We start from the raw sequence: 13,871 nt of genomic DNA on the forward strand, positions 1-13,871 counted from the left end.
CAAATAAATGTAAAAGAATGTAATAAATGCATTACATTGCAATGTAATAAATGCATAAATGTAAATGTGAAAATGACTGACACGAAGAGCAGTTTAGCCTATATTCAGATTCTCATTAGTTCAATAAAAAAGTACTGTAAAAAATGTTGTGCTATTTACTCTCCATTTCCAGCCATATGCAAAGCATGCTGGGAACTACCAATGGTATCTCTAAATAAAACCTCTTAATTAAACTAAATCTTTTAAAATCTTTTAATTAAATCTATTTACAGTTTTTTTTTAGTGGCCAGACGAATCTCCTCCAGCAGATTGTCTTTGTTGTTTGTGATGTTTTGTCCAGCGAACTCCATCAGTTTAGTGATCTTCTCAGCGCTGTAAGGACCTTGAAAGGTCGTATATTCTTTCCACCACTGCTTAATATTAACTTCACCTGAAGAAACATTAACACACTTAAATCAGAACACAGTTGATATTTCAGTTTTATTCAGGACATTGTAAGATCATAACTTGCCTCCACAGTTGGCCACATTAAAGAGAGGGATGTGGATCACGGTTGGAGTGTTTTGGCCTTTGAACACATAGAAGTCCTTCGGTTTCTCTGAGTGTCCATTGGGAATGTTGACCTCAGGGAAAGAGATGTTTAGTTTCTTGCACATCTCAGCAGCTTCCTTCACTGTCTGTGGTTGAAATGTATTACTTAAAGGGTTAGAGGAGTTGTGTGAATGGAACATTTCAATGTGCTTGTCAATCCCAAAAACGGACAGTGTGAACATAGCTTTTAGCATTTGAGCATTTAAGTGAGCACAAAAAAAAAAACTGACGGGAGCAGCTCCGGTGAAGAACAGTAACTTACAGTTACTTCAGTAACAGTAAGTTACTGAAACCACACATAAAAAGCCCCACAACACATTGTAGACATGCGTTTGCACTGCGCAGAGCGGCTCTCTTGCAATGGCCACGTTCACACAGCAGCAGAATCAACCTTATTCACTGTAGCGCCATCTGATTTTTAATGGTAATGAAAGCGAGGCTGTGAGGGATTGACATTCGTCTCTTCGGTGGGTTGTACTGTTATTTAATGTATTTTGGATTGTTCTGTCTTGCCAATGAGTTTCAGACAACATAGACGGTGAAAAGTTATAAGTAATTACAGGGACTCTATCCCTCACAACCTCTCTTTCATACCTGTCATGATGGCACTCTGAATAAGATCTATATGGTTGTATTTTAGTCCCTAAAGGCAGTGGTTCTCAAACCTGTCCTGGGGACTCCCTGCCGCTTTACCTTTTGTATGTCTCTCTCATCAGACACACTCAGTTCAAGTCTTGCAGTCTGTACTAATGAGATGATAAGTTGAATCAGGTGTGTTAGGTGAGGAAGACATGCAAAATGTGCAAATTCTGTCTCAGCCTCTTGAAACAACTTCTGCTCTGCTCCGAAGCGAAGGCTTGGTGTGAGTGTTTGCACGCTGCCTTATATACCCGGAAGTGAGGGAGCGGCTTGCGATGTAAATCTCACAGTGTTCTGTTACCACTCGAAGGTTATTGTGAGATCCCAATTCATCAGTCGTTCTGACGTAATGTCGAACATTACTGAGTGATAGGGAACATGTGTCTACCATGTGCTGCGGGTTTTCATGTGTGGTTTCGGTAACTTGCAGTGATGGAGATATGAGCTGTGTGTCATCTAAAGGTTTCAGATCCAGTCTTTAGATCCAAACAGACAGTATTTGAGATGCTACTGTAAGATCAGGGAATTTTGAGGCTCACACACCTGTAATAAATGCGGTTGTCAAAAATGACAGTGTGAACATAGCCATAGAATGCAGTTATCACTCCTGTAAATAACTGAGATGTGTGTGAATGTAACCGTATTAAGGACTCATACAGTACTGAGTGACAATCGTATTATTCTGCTCTGTGAACATGGCCACATTTTAAACTTTTTTTATTCCATAATGGAAATAAGATCTCCAGGTATTAGGCCTAGAACTATGCCACATAAAAATGGCTAAAATGAAAATGGTTTTCTTTCTTGTTTTTACTGTAAATCATGAACAGTGTTTGTAATAACTTGTCAATATAAAAAAACATCTTTTTGTGCCCCACTGAAGAAAGTTTTACAGGTTTGGAACAACATGAGTGCAAATAAAGGATGATTGAATTTACATTTATAGTGGATCCATTCCTCAGCTTTTATGAGAGTATGTGGACATTATTATATAGAGAGAATTATATAATACCATGAAAGGATCACCCTCACTGAAATCCAGTGAAATGATGAGGTCGATGTCTCTCTCTTCTCTCAGCACTGAGAAGTAGGGTGAGTTAAGCAACACTCCGGCGTCTATATAGTCTCTCGTCTCACTTTCCTGAAGAGCGTCGGGCACTGCTTCATCTGACAGTAGTGGAGTGAGAGATCACAGTGTGAAATGAGTGTTTATTATTCTCACTGAATTGCTAGTTAACGAATGAGTCTGTTCTCACCTTTCATGCCGTAAAGGAAGTTATAGTTCCTGCCCCAGATCCACAGTTTCTGCAGGTCAACATCTGTAGTGCCTACAACAAATACACTCATCAGAATAAAGGATTATTCTAAGAATAACCTCTTGATTATTTTATGGTTCTAATTAAATACCATTTTTGGCTGTATATTTTCTGTCAACTGACAATATGGTTCTTTGGAAATTACATGTTTGGTTTCTAAGGAATTAGAACATAAAAACATCTTGGTGGAAAGCAGTATCAGCCTTTGTGTTTCACTTGAAATGTCTGGAAACCGAAGGGGCCTCCTCTCGGAGATTGTGTGTAAATGAAGATGTGGGTAAATGTATGCGTTTAACCAACTTTTTCCAACTTTTTGCATACTATTAGAGACAGTGCAACCTATCGAATGGGCAGAAGATTAAACTAGGGCCAAAACCTATTAATTGGCTAAGATATTTGTTGAGTTCATTTTTGAGGAAGTTCATCAGCAGTGAAGCCACAAAATCCACAAAATCATTATCCAGATGACTTTTCAAACCAGACAACTCTGTAAAAGAAGAGAACATTATTAAGTGCTTCTTATCAGACAACATAGAATTATAGTTTGTGTTTTTGCTTATTAGCATTTCTAATTTCTTTTATTTACTGATAAGTTGATCTGTCTTTTATGTTTAAGCAAATTATATCAGTTGCACCTTTTATTTGTTCCCAGAGCATCTTTTCATTAAAGTCTCCATCAGCTATAGCGCTGCCACACAGAGCTGCAGAAAACACAGTTAAGTGTTAAAAATAATTGGGGGAAAAACAGCCTGTACATTTTTTTTACAGTGGAGACGGGTGGGACGTGTCCTCACCACATTTTGCCACAACTTATTTTGACTCCACTATTTTTATGACACAGCTCAAGAAAAGGACGGATTTGAACTGAGGAGGAATTTAATATTTTTTGAACTGGACATTCATTTAATTTGTGTTTTTCTGATAATGAGAAGCAGTCTGATGCATAAAATTATGTAATTTGAGCCCTTAAAATGTTCAGCAGGAATAATTGCTTTTTTGAACTGAGTTTTAAACATCTATAATTTTAATTTTATTGTTAATATTTCAGTTTTGAAAATTATCAAATACTACAGCCCTGATCTCCAGATCAATACATCACAACTATTGATCTATTTTAGACTTTTCTCTAATTCATTTCAACGTACAGTGTACTAGAGAATCTGTAGAATCTAATATTAACAATAAGAATCAAATAAACTCTCCTGTAACAGAGTTTGTTACCTTGCAGGTACAGCATGTCAATCTCAGGCTGGTTCTTGATCTTACGGCCATTTTCAAACTGACTGCCAAATTTGGATGTTTTCACAAACGCTCCAATGACGGAATAACCGGCTTCACATGGAGTGAACTCAAACCAGGGGTCTGCAGACAGAAACACATCCATATAACAGCTGAAACACACACATTAACTCTGTCTGTCTTTCTCTCTCACACACACACACACACACACACACACACACACACACACACACACACACACACACACACACACACACACACACACACACACACCTACCCCCATCATTGTTCTGTTTGCATTGCTTGTCGATCACTGTGTAGATGGGAAACGGGTCTTTACTCTTCTGGTCCCACTGACCTGAGAGTGTGCGTTCGTCTATCTGAAGAAAATTTTTTTTTGCAGCATCATGTTATTGTAAGACAGCTGTAAGACATTAAATTTCTTCAATTATCAACAACTTCAATTATCAACAACTTCAAGTGATAAAACCTACTCATAAAACCTAACTTGTTCACTGCTAAGTTCTCTTTATAAAGTGGCAGTATGGCAATCTGGGAAACCCAAAATGGAGCCTGTAGTATCACTTCATTTTACAATGAGAGATTTTATTATAGAGAATTTTATGATTCCCAAAAAACTGATTTTAAAGTATATCTTCTGCTGTCTAAATTTTAAACTCTCAATTCTTGGTACGTTGTTGGTTAAAAGTGAACATGCATGACTGTTCACACTCTCACTGATATCTTCAGTTGTAGCTGTGAATTGAAACATTGTTTATTTCCAGGATAAAAAAAAAGATTTATAAATCTCAGATCTGTGTATGTTTCCGGCGAGGTTGATCTTCAGTAGTTTGTTATCAGATCAATGTTACAGTAGTGTTACAGTAATGTTTCCCTTGAGCTTCAAGGGCAAGTCCTGTTATCAACAATCTATTAAAAATAATAAATTATTATTAAATTATTATCTTACATAATATCATATAAATCATGCAAGTCATGAAGAGCTGTGTAATAAATTGTTACAGACCTCTTTCACATATGTTGTGACGACCATCGCTGCCCAGAAGTAAGTTAAATTGAGTTTTTTGGGGTCAGAAAGTGTCTGAAATAAATACTGCATCAGTTTGTAAAAAGCATCTCCCCAGCTGACTGCAGGACCGCTGAGTCTCTGGACGATCTTGTCTTTCACAGTCTCTAGTTTGGTGGACCAGTCTGGCTCCTGATATAAGGAGGCCATGCACCTTCAGAGGAACATCATATGCTCTCATTTATAACATTCAACCCATCTGTGAGATTGTGTGTGTGTGTTTGTGTGAGTGTGTGTGTGTGTAAGAGAGAGAGAGAGAGAGAGAGAGAGAGAGAGAGAGAGAAGAGAGAGAGAGAGAGAGAGAGAGAGAGAGAGAGAGAGAGAGAGAGAGAGAGAGAGAGAAAGAGAGAGAGAGAGAGAGTGTGTGTGTAACCGGTTCTACACGACATGCTCCGAGCGGGATTCGACCATGTCTCCGGCGTGGGAGGCGCGCGCGCTAACAAGGAGGCTAAAGACCGCAGCCTCTAGCATCAGTCATGTACCTCTTGAGATCAGGAAACTCATTTATAAAATGTGCGTGCGCGCAGATTTGATCTCAGAGTATACGCTAAATACACATCAACTTTCATATTTATAAAAACAGTCTTTTACGTAGAAAAGTGCTTAGCGCCACGCCAGACACTGAGCAGTGTACAAACTTTCCCTTGTGGTAGAGTCGGAGTACTGCAGGTATTTGGAAATATAAGCAATAATAATAATAATAATAATAATAATAATAGTTATTAGTAATATTATTATTATTTTTAGGGATGTGCATTTCAGTAAATTTTCCTGATAGATAAATATATTCTAATTCAAATAGATAAATGTCTGTGAACCATTATTATTATTATTACACGTTTTACATGTGAAAAAATCAGACAACAGAATAGGCTATCAGACACATACAATTTACTATTATAAAAATAATAAAATAAATAAGCTTACACAGAATGTTTCACTCAAATAATTAACACTAACAAAACGAAAGAAAAAAACTGCGACAAGTGTAGGTTACGAGTTTAGGTCAGTTTTTGTGACGAATCAAAGGAAACCGAGATGGCTGAAAGTTCATCATGTTTGTTTATTTTACAAATAACATTTTTTTTTTTTTTTTTTTTTTACAATCGCTAGGACACATTTCTCAATACTTAGGTCACTTAAAAAAAACAGTGATCACAACAGCAGTCAATGTGAGCTAAACTGTGGATCATTTATCTTTGCTTTAAGCACAAAAGGCATTCAATGCTGACATCTTCCAATTTCTCACTTAGACGCAAACTTTATGTACAGGCCAATTTGCACATAATTACATACTTCAAAACTGTTAAGCATAAGTTCAAAACCTAACACAACAAAAAAATTATTAAGATATAATTTGCACCATTTCTACAGTAATACCATATTGAAAAATATTCTGAATCTAAATAATCAAATACTATCAAAGCAATTAGATGTAACCATCCATCAAATGGGGGAAACTTGTGTACTGTAAGAAATACTGTACTGTAATGCAACCCCTGACCATAACATACAGTATAGACCTAAACAGCAGAGAGTGTCATTCTTGTTTTGTAAAGAAAATGTAAATATACTGATGTTTTTTTAAATGTATTTTTTATGAGTGTGTTTGTTTGGTGAAACCTTTAGTGTTTGCAGGAAGGATAAGTTGATCTGAGACATGAATGAAGTGTTTTAATTGTTTTTTGAATGTAAAATGAACTGCTGTGTCAAGCTGAACGTTGCTTGACTGTGAAGAGTTTAAAAAAGTAACTAAACTAAGTATGGATAAATGTGTCCTAGCAATTGTAAAAAAAAAACTGTAAAGCACCATATTTATTTTTTATTGCGAGTATACACAAATACAAAAACAAAAACCCTTTACAGTTTCCATTCAGCTCCTCACAGTTTCAAGATCATTTGCGATTTATAGATTTCACATCTGTAAGACAGGCTTACGCACGTTTTTTTTTTATGTTTGTTTTTTTTCGGAATAACACCTACGCACATTTGAGAAATGATCTTGGATATTATAAATGAGGCCCCAGGGGAGTGAGGTTTACACACACAGCTCTTACTAGCCTATGACAGTGTGTGTGTGTGTGTGTGTGTGTGTGTGTGTGTGTGTGTGTGTGTGTGTGTGTGTGTGTGTGTGTGTGTGTGTGAGTAAGTGTGCATGTGTGAGTATGTGTGTGTGTGTACCAGGTGGATCCAGAGACTCCGCTCAGATAAAGCACACAGTCCAGAAGACCTGCTTTCTGGAGTTGATCCAGGGATCCCAGCAAACCCACCATGGCTCTTTCTCCTCCTCCAGATCCCAGTAATGCAATGTTTGGCACTTTGTTCTGAAACACACACAGTTTAATTTAGCAAGCAATTGATGTTCATCAGTTTGTAAATATCCAGGCAAATAAACGAAGTACCTCATCACTGCAGGGTATATTGAGTTTATTCAGGCTTTTCTGAATTTTCTTTCTCCTTCTGGCTACAAACTTCTCCTCTTTCTTATTCAGAGAGTGTTCGATTCTCACCGAACTACAGACAGAATTTAACAATCACATACAAATATATACTTATATATACTTTTTAGATTTAAATATTTTGTGGTTCACTTCACTCTTAAAAATAAAGCTTTCAAATGTTTTAGTTTTTGCAGCGCTGCAACAGAAGAACCATTTTTAGTTCCCCAAAGAACCTTTAAGGTCTTTTTTTAAAAATCTTAGTGTGAAAAACATTTTAATTATCTGAAGAAAATTGTTCTACTTTAAAGAACATTTTGTGCATTATAAAGGTTCTATGAATGTTAAAGGCGGAACCATCAATGCCAATAAAATCTTTATTGATCCTATATTCTCAGAATTATCCAGAGCAGGATTACATACCTTTCGCAGGGCCAGGATCCACATATGCCCATCTAAAACAATAGATTCAACATTAAAGATCTAATTTATCATTTGAAAGACACAAAGGGGAAAACCTAAAAATAACAATAATATTATAACATTGTTTATTTCATTCAGTCAATCCTGAACTTCCATTAAGTCAAATGTTAATTATAAAGCCACTGTTTTTAAACATAAGTTATATTAAGAACTAGGGGAGAACATTGTTTGACTTTCTCAGTTTGTGTAAAATCACAAAAATTGTGGTTCAGAGTATTTATTTATTCCCTATTTCACACATGTCTAGAACAATTATGTGATTTTGTTTCATTAATACAGTGTATACTTTTTTCTTGATTTACCCTGAATGGAAGTGAAATGTGACAACATGCCCCATAGGTACACTGTAACATGACAGATTAAAATGTTCTAATAAAAAAAAGTGTACAAGACAAACCAAAATATTTTCTCAATTAAATTTAATTATTAACTTGTTCATATAAAATAAGGGCATTTTTTAATAATTAAAATAAATTGATTTTTTGAGTTTGACAACAAAAACCACAAAACACAGCTATACAGCATAGTTCAAAACATAATAATAATGAATCATTTCTGAACATTGACTCTCAGTCTTTATTCACTTTTTTTTCTCATGGTTTTTCAATAGAATTCATACAAGTATAGAGTAAAATAGCAATAGTTCTAATAGGGGCTCATTGTAACGCAGTGTGACAACATGCCCCGTCTGCACAACTGGGATTTAAACCCGACTAGTGTCTTCTGCTGGTTAGTTCAGCATTAAAGAACTATCTCAACTGTTAAATAACAGATATAAGCAGGGCCGGCTCTGTAAATCTGGGGGCCCTAAGCAGGATAATTTTGGGGCCCTGCCTTGCAGTGAATAATGGAGTATTGCCACCGCAAACCAGCAACTGTATACAACCCTTACACATTTCATCTGTACCTCTTTTAACATGATTGCCCACAATTACTTTACTGCTTATTAAAGTACACTCACTGAAACAGTAAAAGTAAAGATTACAGATTTTAGTATTAAAAAATCTTCAATAAAGTTGTTGCATATAGGCCTACTACAGGTGTTGCTGGAGTCTCGATATTTGAACTTTTCCCTTTTCCACACTTTAAAAAGAAGGAGAAGTTGAACCAGGCTAATTTCTTTGCTTCTTTCTAAAGTGATTAAAAACATATTCTTCTATATTGATGTATCAAAGAGATTAAAAATTCTGCAAAAGATTCTAGTTTGAGTTGGTATTTATTTTTCTATATATTCCAACTACAAAAATACTACTTCAGCGAACAATCATTAGCCAAATGTGTATATCAAATGTTTAGTTATAAATAGGCTACATAAATCTAATAAAAACTCTAGGTAACACGTTTTACATTTTACAGAGTCATTGTTGCACATTACATGTAGTTCATACAAAAATAATTCTACAGTTAAAACTGCTTAAATGTGGATTTCGTTGAAGTGCCTCTACTATAATGGGATAATGTCCACTTTAACGCACCGTCTGGTTGCCGAGAAACAGCGCCGCGAATTGTGCAGAAAATGCAATAGGCCGCTCTTTGTGCATTGTGTAAAGTGCCAAGTTCAAAAAATCATACAAAAAGAATTCTACAGTAAAAACTGCTTAAAATTTGGATTTCGTTAGAGTAGTAGCTCTATGGGATAATGTCCAATTTAACACACCCTCCGAGGCTGCTGTGAAATAGCACCGCGAATTGTGCAGAAAATGCAATAGGCAGCTCTTTGTGCATTGTGTAATGTGCCAAGTTCAAAAATTCATGCAAAAATAATTCTACAGTAAAAACTTCTTAAAATGTGGATTTCGTTAGAGTAGTAGCTCTGCTATAATGGGATTTTTTTCCCCTTTTTTCTGCACCCGATTTCATTTTTGTACGGTGGCCCAGTAGTGCACAACACAACGAAATGTAAAAAGCAAACATAAGTTCACAACACAACGAAATAAAGCCACAACACAACGGAAACAAGCCACAACACAACGGAAAATCCACAACACAACGAAATAAAGCCACAACACAACGGAAATAAGCCACAACACAACGAAATAAAGCCACAACACAACGGAAATAAGCCACAACACAACGAAATAAAGCCACAACACAACGGAAATGCTCCTGACCACTAGAGGGCTCTCGGAGCCCAGTAAAGTTAGTTTTCCAAGCCATTGTTCATTAGAGAGTCAGCAGTCTATAAAAATATATCAACACCACGATTAGTTTTAACAGTATGTAGCTAACCATTGTTTATCGACATTTATTAATTCAAAATCACCTACGTGCATTATAGCTGCATATTTATACTCTAGAATGCTTTGACGCGCTACCACAGCGCATTATCCCTGAGGGAACGTCTGCCAATTCCTCCAAGTTGTTAAAACGTATAATTTGTTTTAATTAAAATTACTTTTAACATTCAAAAACAGACATATTCAAAATCCAAAGCTTGATTGTATTTGATAGTAGACTGACTTAATATGACTTTTATAATGACTTAATAATGACTTTTTTCCAATACCCTTCATGTTTTTACACAGTAATTAACAATTATTTTTTTTAGGAAATTTCTGTAAAAGTTTTTTTTTCTTTTATCATGTTCCTAGTGACCAGACTGACTTATTATAGGTGGAATTGTGCCAATTCCTTCCTATTTCACCAAATGGTTTTTATTTTTATTTATCAAATTATATTATAATAAATTATACGTTTTAACCACTTGGTGGAATTGCCAGACGTGCCCTGCGCTGTGGAAGCGCGTCCAAGCATTCTCGAGTATAAATCAAATACGCAGCTATAATTCATGTAGGTTATTTTTAAGTAATATTGTATGTTGATATACACTGTTAAAACTAATCGTGGTATATAAAGACTGCTGACTCTATAGAACAATGGCTTGGAAAACTAACTTTACTGGGCTCCAAGAGCCCTCTAGTGGTCGGGAGCATTTCCGTTGTGTTGTGGCTTTATTTCGTTGTGTTGTAGATTTTCCGTTGTGTTGTAGATTTCCCGTTGTGTTGTGGCTTATTTCCGTTGTGTTGTGGCTTTATTTCGTTGTGTTGTGGATTTTCCGTTGTGTTGTGGCTTATTTCCGTTGTGTTGTGGCTTTATTTCGTTGTGTTGTGAACTTATGTTTGCTTTTTACATTTCGTTGTGTTGTGCACTACTGGGCCACCGTATTTTTGCGGTCAAATTTCCAAGTCCAGGGAAGAAAACGATTTCACACGGTTGGTTGACTGTTAAACCGCGGCGACACCGACGAGTACCATATGTAGTTAGGGGGCCCTCTAGTGGCGGCGGGGCCCTAAGCAGCCGCTTAGTTCGCTTATAGGGAGAGCCGGCTCTGGATATAAGATAATAAATTAATATCATGTTTGTCTAATTTTAAATAAACACAAAAAAACTGAGATGAAAAACTTAATTTTTTCATTTACTTTTGCTATGGTTAAATAAATGTTCAGTGATATCTTCAAAAGATTTTTTAATTTTGGCAATACATTTTTTCTCTGTATAGTGTTGATATGGCAACTAGTAAATACACTAAGTTTCGTCATGCTGGCATGAGTGGAAACTTTTAAACCATGGGTTACAACTAGCCCCGCGTTAGTTTGTGTCCCGCTCACCCCTACAACTTTGCACTCACATCATTAGTTAATTAATTGTGTGCAGGTCATTGGTATCAGACAAGTTTAAATTAGAATTTGAAAAAGGCTGGATTCATTCATATATTGTTGTCACAATATAATAAATGTAAGCCTATAGACTTAATATATTAATTGCCCTGTAAAAGCTTTAAGACATATATGATATACTCACTGTTCTTGTGTAGTCTTGTAAAATCGTGAGGCTTCACCAATATCAGCACAGCAGCCGTCGACTCTCAGATCAGACTGAAGAGGCTCTTTTATAGGACTTTGAAGGTCTAGATAGCATCGTGGGAGGAGGGGGTGATAAACATGAACTTACATTACGGGTGGGGACACACATGACTTATTTGTTCGTGTGTATTATTCTTTGGAAGTGCAGCACACCCGGGAAGCTCTCGAGGGAGCTGCTTGCAGTCATTGTGAATGTAGAATTGAAAATAATCCAAGATATTTTAAATGAACAAAGATATTTGCTTGACTGTTTTTCTACCCCCTCTTCCTACCACAAGGACCATTTGGAGTTCCTAAAGGCACAGAGGTTTCTGATAGTGATCTAGGCCTGCAGGCTAACATGTTTGTACTTTGGGGGTCGTCACACCTTTAGTACAGTGGGCGAAGTGTAATTATCTGATTGTTCAGTTTGAATGTCTCACATTTGGGTTTTAGTAACATGGTCTAGGAAAGCATAAAAGAACGTTGGAAACTGTTGCTCTGTCTCTTTGATGCTCTGGCTCTCTTTCTTGGGGCTCTCTTCTTATTCTTGGCTCCTCTTTTCTTTGTCTCTCTCTCTCTCTCTCTCTCTCTTTCTCTCAGGTAACATTTTTCATATATGCTGGGTACAATTAATAATATAAGTTATCATCATCTCATACATCTATTTTGTAACTATTTTAAGTGTAACCATAACCATATTTTGTCATTAAACCATTTCAATTACAACTAATGAGCTAACTAGCTTTGATTTGGTATTGACTTTGAAGTGCTACATATTGCAATACAATATCATCACTCTCTATAGCAACGCTCTCCCACAAATATTAAGCTATTGTAACTGCGCTTATTTCCGTATAAGTGGCAGTGGGTGGAATAGACAGGAAATGTGCAGTTTTCTACCATCTTGCTAATAACGTTTCTTTAGTCATTTGGCAGTTCTTGCAGACTGAACCACTGCAGGAATTCCACCCTTACATGAATCACTCCCTATCAGAGTGCTGCGCTCCCGCCTGGCTATCTTTGACAAGGTTGGCCAGGCTCGCGTTACAATGTCTCCCACGCATATCGAGTCCATCCTGGCCATGGTGTCCGGGATAAAGCTAGGCCAGGCCATCACTGTAAAGCAATTTCAAAGACTGCTGGGCCTCGAGGTCCTGACTCTCTGTGGTCATTAAAAATCCTAAAAATGTCCTTCGAAAAAGAGTAGGGGTGTAACCCCGGCATCCTGGCCAAATTTGCCCCTTGGCCTCTGTCCATCATGGCCTCCTAACCTAGTGGTTCTCAACTCCAGTCCTCGGGACCCGCTGCTCTGCACATTTTATATGTCTTCCTTATTTAACACACCTGAATCAGATCATCAGCTCCTTAGGAGAGACTCCATGAACTGAACTGAGTGTGTCAGATAAGAGAGACATACAAAATGTGCAGAGCAGTGGGTCCCGAGGACTGGAGTTGAGAACCACTGTCCTAACCATCCCCATATACTGATTGGCTTCATCACTGTCTCCTCTCCACCAGTAAGCTGGTGTGTGGTGGGCGTTCTGGCGCAATATGGGTGCCGCCGCATCATCGCTACCACACCGGAATATCACATGGTCAAATGCGGAAGTGGTGGTTATAGCGTTATAGCCATAGACTGTATGGTTATAGCTGTTATGGATCACGATTACTCTTTGGCGAGTATTGAAGTGCCAACAAAACGAAAGCGTCCATATTCGGATACACGCAGACTGTGTGACAAACGGAGGGATAAAACCCAGATAAATATCGGCCAGGCGTTTTCGAGATTGAGAGAGCTGCGCGACAATCTTGGACTTGACACTCGCAAGTGTATTGATAGACAGGTAAGCAAATCTTTTTTTTATTGTACAAGTAAGTTATATTGCTCTTTGTACTTCGGTAAGGCTTTTTATCACTTGTGGTGACCGAGATTATGGCAGTACAATTAAATACAATCGGATATGTGCTGTTAAAAAATATATATTTAGTCATTACTTGCAAATGTTCGTTCAAATTTACTTTTAGAACGATTGGTTTGAACACGTTAAACAACACGGCATTAACCATAAACACGTAAAACTGCACAACATTAACCCAACAAATCATTTGACAAATAGCTGTAAGTTGTAACGGGATAATATAGCATAACATTTCACGTTCCTTGCAGTTCATTAATTATGATGACATAAAATAATACGATCAGACATACAGGTAATACAAAAACGAATAAATT

General features: G+C 36.9%; 1 protein-coding gene across 1 annotated transcript in view; it reads right to left on the reverse strand.

The window, feature by feature from the left end:
• Positions 1-266: 266 nt before the first annotated feature.
• The window catches only part of LOC307154256 (cytosolic phospholipase A2 gamma-like), a gene marked incomplete at both ends in the record, with an annotated part of 30,140 nt that continues 16,535 nt past the window's right edge, over positions 267-13,871 (reverse strand). The window contains 10 exons of the mRNA XM_079899027.1: positions 267-430; positions 512-677; positions 2,243-2,397; positions 2,487-2,558; positions 3,182-3,247; positions 3,768-3,908; positions 4,063-4,165; positions 4,813-5,026; positions 7,054-7,196; positions 7,275-7,386. Of these exons, the coding sequence (XP_079755153.1) occupies positions 267-430; positions 512-677; positions 2,243-2,397; positions 2,487-2,558; positions 3,182-3,247; positions 3,768-3,908; positions 4,063-4,165; positions 4,813-5,026; positions 7,054-7,196; positions 7,275-7,386 (1,336 nt within the window). The remainder of the gene's footprint in view (positions 431-511; positions 678-2,242; positions 2,398-2,486; positions 2,559-3,181; positions 3,248-3,767; positions 3,909-4,062; positions 4,166-4,812; positions 5,027-7,053; positions 7,197-7,274; positions 7,387-13,871) is intronic.

Source organism: Squalius cephalus (genome assembly GCF_949319135.1).
Source record: "Squalius cephalus genome assembly, contig: scaffold_78, whole genome shotgun sequence".
NCBI lineage: Eukaryota > Metazoa > Chordata > Actinopteri > Cypriniformes > Leuciscidae > Squalius > Squalius cephalus.